This window comes from Primulina huaijiensis, chromosome 18 (assembly GCF_012295235.1).
Source record: "Primulina huaijiensis isolate GDHJ02 chromosome 18, ASM1229523v2, whole genome shotgun sequence".
Lineage (NCBI taxonomy): Eukaryota > Viridiplantae > Streptophyta > Magnoliopsida > Lamiales > Gesneriaceae > Primulina > Primulina huaijiensis.
In genome coordinates, this window is record NC_133323.1 from 19,197,077 (window position 1) to 19,206,393 (window position 9,317).

General features: G+C 34.3%; 1 protein-coding gene across 6 annotated transcripts; it reads left to right on the forward strand.

Moving 5' to 3' along the window:
• The first annotated feature begins 1,004 nt into the window (after window positions 1–1,004).
• Window positions 1,005–9,085, forward strand: LOC140965245 (probable 1-acyl-sn-glycerol-3-phosphate acyltransferase 4). 6 transcript variants are annotated; one of them, XM_073425392.1, is made up of 4 exons: window positions 1,005–1,140; window positions 3,253–3,966; window positions 4,144–4,274; window positions 8,603–9,085. In XM_073425392.1, exons 2-4 carry the CDS (start codon window positions 3,392–3,394, stop codon window positions 9,037–9,039), a joined length of 1,143 nt encoding a protein of 380 aa, XP_073281493.1. In that variant the 5' UTR covers window positions 1,005–1,140; window positions 3,253–3,391; the 3' UTR covers window positions 9,040–9,085. The 6 variants fall into 6 exon arrangements, with proteins under 6 accessions (XP_073281493.1, XP_073281494.1, XP_073281490.1 ...); XM_073425393.1 differs by lacking the exon at window positions 1,005–1,140 and adding an exon at window positions 1,376–1,705; XM_073425389.1 differs by lacking the exon at window positions 1,005–1,140 and adding an exon at window positions 2,201–2,375.
• Window positions 9,086–9,317: the final 232 nt, after the last annotated feature.

Here is a 9,317-nt window from a genome sequence, read left to right on the forward strand (position 1 = left end):
TCCAATATGAGCCCTAACACTTGAACCTAAGACTTCTAGGCTTAAGTACCTAGATTCCTAAAATATTGGTACTAGTTGGGCTTAACCTGATGACCATACTTTTTCCGCACATCACGTTCATGAATTAGGAGAAACCATGAATATTTTTATATACTTTCGTTTTTATATGTTTGATGGTTGTCAGGACTTTGCAGGTGTTTGGTGTTAACTCTTTTAAACAGTAGTTTAGGAGTTTGTAATATTTAAAGATTTTTAAATTCAGTATCTTTATTCAGTAGTGAATGACTATTTTTTTAGTTGCATGTGTTGAGTTATTTTCGAAAATTAGTTTTTGTAAAAAAAAAAAATTTCCTAGCAGTATTTTAAGTAGTAGATGTTTCATATAAACTAAGAAATATGATGAAATTATAGAGAGAACAATGAATAACATCAACTCTAATTATGCTGTTATGAATTTGAACAATGTTTTTACAAGAAGAATGGAAGAACATGTTGAAGATTAAAGCTATTTGACTACTGAAAATTGAAATACACAGGTAAATGATTGAGAGAATTTTGCAGAAGCTTTGCGGTAACTTTTTGTTGATTTTTTGTCGAGAGCCTCTTCTGATAATTCCTTCTTGTTTTACTTCAACTTTTTCCAGCAGTTTGGCCATCTTCCACGATTGTTCACCGTGGATAGTGAAACAACTCCTCTTATCGTAGTCATCAACAGATTCCTTCATGGGCTTGGCAATTAGGCTTTTACATTAGATGTACTTTGCTATGGGCTTTGTAGAATTCGGGTCAAGATCCGTCCCGTAAGCTTCCTACTTAATTTTCGTGAGGAATCGGATTGGGTCGAGAGTTCCAGTGTTTTTGCTTGCCGGACTTCACATTTACCTTGATAATATGTATCGTATGCGTTGTCCATTAGTTTACTAAATAAGCGGACACCGCAGCTCAAATGTCACTCTCCAACAATATACAAATCATATATTCCCGATTTCCAAAAAAAATAATAATAATCCCAAAACATTATTGCATTTCTGTAAATTCGATGTTCCATTGGTCAACATTTTTCTGGTTTCTTTAAATAATCATTTGGAATTCTAAGTGGATCCATAAAAACTCGTGTGGATTTGACGCAAAAAAAAATAGGTAAAATCTCTCTGTGATTTTGAATTTTGATGGGATGAGATTGAATTATCTGCTGCTGCTGCTTTGATTGTGTTAATAAAAGTAGTAGTATTAGTATAAGGTAGAAAATGGGATTTGGATTTGGATTTGTTGTTGCTTAATTAATGCTCTGTTTGTTCCATAATTTGATAAGAATGTAGATTGTTGCTTAGTATGGCACACTTGTGTTTGGTTTCTGGACTTATAGAGAAATGTGTTGGAACTTTTCTTTGTTGTGTATGGGTTTCGATTTTACGGATTTAAGTGATTTTGGAATTCTTGATTTGAGATCCATCTTGCTTTTGTGATTGTTTCTAACATGAGAATTACGATTACAGTGGATTTCAAATGGGATATTGTTCGAAATCCAAATTTCAGTTATCTTCCTCGTATCAAATAATTCTATCTGGAATTCAAATCCATTTTATTTTGGTACGAGAATTACAGTTGCAATGGATTTAAAATGGAGCGAATGTCTATGCCATTTGAAACATTTCCCAAATCAAATGGTTCAATACGATAGCGCAAGTTTTTGTTTGCCAAACTTGTAAGGATTCTTCTCTCTTTGTCTGTGCTTTTTGTCCTGTTTCATCAAATCTGCTCATAACCTACAATAGCTACCGGCTTCACGTTTCCAATAGAATATTGTTCAAAATGGTTTACTAATACCCATGAGATGTCTTAGTTTAGATGTTAAGATAGAGAACATAACTGCAGCGAGTATGATGATTGCACAGATGAGAAAATTAGCAAAACATAGATGTTTGCAGAATCATGCTTGCTACTTGCTTTTTTGGATTGCGAAATAAGAGTCAAATGGAATTCTCAGCTATGATTACATATTCTAAATCTGGGTTGTAAGTTTGTTGTAGGAAATTTAAATTCCGTGTCACATGAAAAAAAAAAGTATTTACTTTCTGGCCTTTTCCACATTCATAATCTAGTCACTGTTAAGAAATTCAAATTTTAGTTGGAGGGAAATGAGATGGAGATTAATTGTAGTGATATGGAAGATTAGTTTTAAATCCAGTGGTAGTAAAGTTTCGATGTTGTAATCTCATCAACTTCTGGCAAATATCTATTCCATTTCCATCAACCCCGCGCGAGCTTAGGCATTCATTTCCTGGTTCAGTTGCAGCGAGAATGTTGTGGAGGAGTTCTTGGTGGCATTAGCTTCATCAATGTGCCAGGCCTAAGTTTAGATATTGGAAGATTTGGTCAAGACTATAACATTTGCTAGATCTAGAAATTTTTTATTTTGATATGATATAGGTCACTCCTTCTCTGTGATTTCAGCATATATAATCTTGCATCAGATTTTCTTCTTCATATATAACATCTGCTAGATCTAGAAATTTTTTATTTTGATAAAAAAGTTGATCGATCATTTACCCAACTTCACTTTGATTGATGAAAACTGTGATGTATCCATGAATTTTTTCTAGTTTTTCTTTTAATTAAGAGTATCGGATTGAATCTTATTGATAAATTTTCTCAATTGAATCAGAAAATTTGATGATTTGGGGGCAACTTTTTATGTATTTCATGTTTCAAATGAAATCACCTTATCTTCAAGGTAATTTTCTTATAAATTGGATAGATTTTTGTGGGTTGCTGCTCTTATCCAATTTTAGGTGAAATACAATTAAATTCATTTAAATCTTGTTTTGTTTGGCCGACTTTAATGCTTCCCATCCAAAGTCCAAATTCGCAGCCTCTCCACAACTACCTTGCAGCATCGTTTCCCTTCTCCATTCCATAAATGCCCGGCCCCCCCTCCCTTTTCAAATATTCTTCTTCTTCTTCTTTGGGTTTCGCCTGCTTCTCCTCTTATACTTCTGGCACGAGTGATGATTTAATATTTTTAACGAGATGTTTACATTTGATGTAATATTTTATTATAATCTTTATCCGTATTTGTTGAACCGGAGTATATTTCACATTGTTCAGTGTTAAATGAACTGTCCCAGCATGTTTGTCTGATTTGCTCCTGTTATGATCATATTTTAAATATCAACCTGATTCTTTCTAGTTATTATAGAGATTACGGTTCGGCAATTTATATTCTCTTTGTTTTTTTGTCATTGATCGCAGATACAAGCTTCACGATGTATGAACTTTTGCATAGATTTTGACTAGTTCTTTGTTCTCCTACAAGCTTAAGGTGGAAAAATAATCTAAAGCTTACAGATTTTGCTTGTGTTGTGGCCGAAGGTTGAAGATTCACCAGATAATGATGGAAATTAGCAAGTCCCTCAATTCCGACAAAGGATTAAAGCATTTCCCTTTGACCCCTTTTAGGATTTTTAGGGGTCTTCTATGTTTAGCAGTTTACATTTCAACTGCGTTTATGTTCTTAGTTTATTTTGTGCCCCCGGCCGCTGTAGTCGCACGCCTATTTAGTGTACATTACAGTAGGAAATTAGTAACCTTCCTCTTTGGTCTTTGGCTTGGTCTGTGGCCATTCTTATTTGAAAAGATAAACAAGGTTAAAGTAATATTTTCGGGTGAGAAAGCTCCGTTAGAGAAGAATGTTTTGATTATAGCCAATCACAGAACTGAGGTAGACTGGATGTATCTGTGGAATCTAGCTCTGCGAAAAGGGTGCTTGGGCTACATCAGATATGTTCTCAAGAGCAGTTTGATGAAACTGCCAATCCTTGGCTGGGGATTTCACGTTTTCGAGTTCATTCCGGTGGAGAGAAAGTGGGAGGTTGATGAACAGGTGATGCGCCAAATGCTTTCTACATTTACCAATGGTCAGGATCCACTCTGGCTTGTAGTCTTTCCTGAAGGAACCGATTTTACGTAAAACCTCATCATTCCTTTGTCTTTCTACACATTTATTCAATGCCCCTTTAGTACGTCTTTCCGAATTCTATGAAATGAATTGTTTGGTAATCTTCGGGCACCATCTCTTTGTATATTTTAGAGTAAGCGTTTGCCTCCGGGCTATATAACATTCAACTTGCAATTTTTACACAGCGATGAGAAATGCAGAAAAAGTCAAAAGTTTGCTATTGAGAATGGATTACCAGTTCTGAAGAATGTGTTACTACCAAAGACAAGAGGTTTGAATACTTCCTTGGAGATCTTGAAGGGTTCTCTAGATGCAGGTACTGCCCTTCTTTGTACTTTTGGTTAGTAATTTAAAAAGCTTATCCATTTTTCTAGCCAGTGATGTTAATAATCATTATTGGGTTAGTTATATTAACTCTGCTGTTCGGTTTATTTACTAACTCCCAAAAATTTGACTAAATAGAACACCGCCCTTGCCCTTGCCCTTGCCCTTGCCCTCACTTAGATTACCCAACAGAGCATATTCCCTTTTAGCACGTCATGCAATTATACAAACATTAGTTGTCAAGGGCACAAGGCACACAAGGGCCCTGGAGCTTTTCTTACACTAAGAATCCCCAATGAAAATAATTAAAAAGTTCAAGATCAATATGATCGCAAATGCACGATGCAAGTTATAGTATAATGTATAAAAATACGAATATCGTTCCTCGGTGACTGTATTACACGAATATTATTTCACTTATAGATTCAGCAAATGATTACTTCTAATTGATTTGTTAACTACTAGAATTTAAATAACTAAATAGTTCGAAGGTTAAATAACCAAGTAAAATGAATATTTAAAATCAAATAGGAAGTGAATTTGTTGGGAATCTCGATTCACCTACCTCTCGTTATTTTCAATAATTAATCTTGATTAATGTTCATTACCTTTGACAAGATTCTCTAAATAATTAACACACTTTCTCAAGCTATGTTAAACTAATTCGACATGATGAATTATTTGTCAACGGTGAATTGCATGCACGATCTATGGAATCTTCTAGCTTTCGACCTATTGGACTATGACTATCAACGTGTATTCAATTTCATATGTCTATGCAAATTGTAAATCCACGGATTATATTACTCGTTCCTAGTGCAACTTATTCTAAGGAACTCACTCGCAATATAAAATATTATAGCTAGACTTCAATAATTCAAGGAAAAACAATAATATAATCAAGAATAAAACACAATTCAATCATTAATTTAGGTCAAACAACTGTTCCGGGTATGATTCCCTTGAATCCCAACAAAACACGAGTTTAGCTAATAAAATTCATAGTATAATATGCAACACAATAATTAAATGAAAGTTCTTAAACTAAAAGTACTAGAATAATCGAGAAACAGAAGACATGTTGCTCGAAAATGCCGAATTCTTCAAGTTTACTCAACTCCGGTTCTTTTCTCCTCGTGTATGACTGCTCTCCTTTGCTGATAAAAACTGATATGCCCCCAAAAAACGTGTCCTAGGGTTTTTCAAGTAGGTAGCATTAAGAAAGAATGGAAAGAAATTTATACATATTTTTTTCTTCTTAATCGTTGGGGTGGATGGAATTTCCGGCCCCATCGCACTTGTCTCGCAAATCGGCTATTTTTTCTTATTGGGCGTACTAGGGCGGGAAATATTTTCCACCCTAGCGCGACTGTCTCGAATTTCTTTTCTTGGGCGCGCTAAGGCGGATAAAAGCCTTTGCCCCAGCGCGCCTGTCTCGCAGATTTCCTTCGGGTTTTGCAATTCCTTTTGGGGCGAAAAATTTCACCCACCCTAGCGCGCCTAGCTCGCATTTTTTTGCCTTCACGCCTCTTTTCTTGATCAGCATACCTACAAATCAAACTATAGCGTATAAAATTTGATCATGACGCATAATAGAGCTTACAGTAGACTAAATTTAACTTAATATAACAAAAATTATGTATGAATGAAACTCAAAGGACACATAAAACACGTAAAAATGACACCTATCACAAGGCGAGGTGTTCGCATTAGTCATTACCGAAGCATGACACAAATTTTTAATTTTCTAAAAAAATATATTTATCTTAGAATAAATATGTTAAAATATGGAATAATTAAGTTACAATGTCACACAAAACAAAAAATAATTATTTTGTTCATAGTAACTAGTAAAATGATCAAAAAAATTTCAATAGTCCAAATCAAGTTCATCTCCTTCCATCGAATCATCGGAATCACCAGAATCTTCGGACTCTTATTTTTCTTGGTTTTCATGACTTTTTTGATTAACATTAATTTCTTCTTCCTCTTCATCCAAAATAGATATGAAATCAGATTTTTCTGGTTGTTATGGATGTAGATGCCCTTGTCACGTTTGAAGAAGATGAAGCACGAGATCTAAAACCGTAAATCTGTTCACCAACCTTAGACACACGACCTACATCACCCCATATAAAATCATCATCCCCAAAGAATATATTATTTTCTTCATTGTCCAATTCCCCCATCAATCATTAATTGCTATCATCGATATTATCCAATGAAATAGGATCAATTTTGTCACGCAAATCATATCGACGTTTCAATGCCCTGTTATATTTCATGAAGACTGGATCAATCAAACGCTTCTGCGCCAACCTATTTCTTCTTGTCGAGTGAAGCTTCGAAAATTTGAAAATAAATTCATTCTTCATAAATTGTTCATAATAACAATCATAATTAATATGTCAAGACTCAAGAGTCAATTATTCAATGTTAAAATTTAAATACGCACATGCTGAAACATACTCCATTTCCGCTCACAACCAGAAGCACTACACGTAAAGTTGAGAATTCTCATATCAAAATCTTGCAATTGTGGGGTCGTAGAACTATAAGCCAACCACCATTCAGCTGCCAAACGAGATTTCTAAAATTTCAAAATTCAAATATTTCAAGTTTTCGACAATATGTCATGATCTTGAAATAAAAAAACAAGAATTACCTGGTGATAATTTATTTATTTGTCTAATGGCCATAGAACTGCCAAGAAGTCCATCAGCGTTTTTATATTATTGACAAAGAAATAACCAAGTGGACCAACAATATTTGTCTTTTGACCTGAGAAAATAGGAGGGATAGCGGTGGAACTCGCTGTTGAACTTAACATTGGTTGTTTCTTTTTTTGAGAGATTGGAAACACGCCATCATCTTCCAAAATTTCCAATTGCTAAGCAAATTCATAAAAATTAGGATTCATGTCTATTTGTTGCTTGACTTTTTTTTTAAATATGTAAACTTGAATTTCAGTTCTAACATGCTCAAGACATTTTGGACATTCTTTAGCATTTCGATGGCCTCCGGCAAGATGTTGCTTGAGATGAAAAATTCCTCCATTGAGAGTTTTGCTACAAAAAACACATTGTATGGAATTAGTTTCTTTTGGATTGATTAATTTCACATAGTTCAAGCCAGTATCTTTTCAATTCTCCAAATTTTCATTAGTCGACATTAAACTGAAAAAAAAATTGCAACCATGAATTTGTATATTATATAAGTAATTCATTATATATAATAACATAAATTAATAAACAATGCAGAAACCAAACAAAAACATTACATAGTTAAAATTTAAAATTGAAATAAAAATAAAGTAAAATTTGCAACCATGAAATATGAATATACATGATTCCATGTGCTCGAAATAAATTAATCTTAAAAAAAATACCTAAAAATTATCTTACTTGATTATTTGGAGCCTTCGGTCTTCACTGCTTTTTGTCTTCATCGTTTTTTTGCGACACTCTCTTCTTCTCAGTGTTGGGGCGTTGGGTTTCTAGGGTTTGGGTTTTTTATTTTGAACAAATAATTAAAAAAAAATTTTCATTTTCAAAATGCAACTTCTCTGTTTTTTATTTTTAAAAAATTTCACTAAAAGCTTGCCCCTGAGGCGAGTCCTGGCGCGCACCTAGGCTTGCCTTAGTGAATCGTTGCTCCGGGATGACCCTAGCGCAACGTCATCTCCTGTTGGCGCGCGCCTGGGCTAGCCTTTGTGAATCGCTTCTCCTGGGATCCCAGTTGCAGGGTCCTCGCCTGGTGGCACCTCTCGCGCTCGCCTTTGACAACTATGATACAAACATCCATTGATATCCCATCATATTCATCCGGACCTACTGATGAATGTCTATAAACAGGTCTAACCTGAGGTGGTATAAAAGAACATACTGAAACCTTTTATCTGTTTTTATATAACTAGTCAAGATGTAGATAATTTGGTAATTTGATATTTCATCTGGTGCAATCATACAACATCCACTAAAATTCCAACAAAAACGCTATGTTTTCATTGTCCCTATCAACATTTGCACCAACTTATAACTCATGTGAAATGAAGTTGTATCCTTGGCTCTTATACCAATAATAACACCAAGCCAAAACAATTGCCCCTTGCTAGAATCAAAATGTGTCGTTTGAGTTGTTGTATGATTTAAAATGTTTGACTTGCACAATAAAATGACAAAAATGAAGTTATGAGGTCACCAATTTCCTAGGAACATGTGTGATTTCTCCGTAGAAGATCATAAAATCGAGTTGACCCCTAAACATGTATTTTCTTTCAATCTTGTTGCTTCATAACATCATTTTATCACAAAATTGCAGTTTATGACATTACTATCGCGTACAAGAACAATTGTCCTACTTTCTTGGATAATGTGTTTGGCGTGGACCCTTCCGAGGTACACATGCACCTCCGACGGATCCCTCTGGAGGAAATCCCCTCTTCGGAATCAGAGATTGCTGCCTGGTTGATGGATGCGTTTCAACTCAAAGATCAGCTGCTCACTGATTTCATAGTTAATGGTCAATTTCCTAATCAAGGAACCGAAGATGAACTTTCGACACTCGGATGCATGGCCAACTGCGCATCAGTACTCGGTGTTACCGGTATCTTCACTTATCTCACCTTTTATTCGTTCCTTCTGTTTAAAGTCTATGTAGGATTATCTTGTGTTTACTTAGCTTTCGCTACTTATTTCAATGTTAGGCCATCTCCTATTTTTTGTTTTGAAGAAAGGTCAAATAAGAAATCATTGTAATAGAATTGTTTAATTCAAACAGAGTACATTTTTCCCACTGTTTTAACATTTTTTTGGGTGCTCCAGTCTTATCTTTTCCCACTGTAATTTGAATGGTATCGACTAATTTTTGTCTAAAAGGAAAAGAAGTAATGCAAAAATAATAAATATTGAATTTGAATCTACTAATAAAATAATGTGTGTAAAATTTTTATGATTTTTAATTTCTTATTTATATATATTTAGTTAATGTTGAGATCTCTATACTAACTAATTTTTAATTAATTTAATGAAGTTTA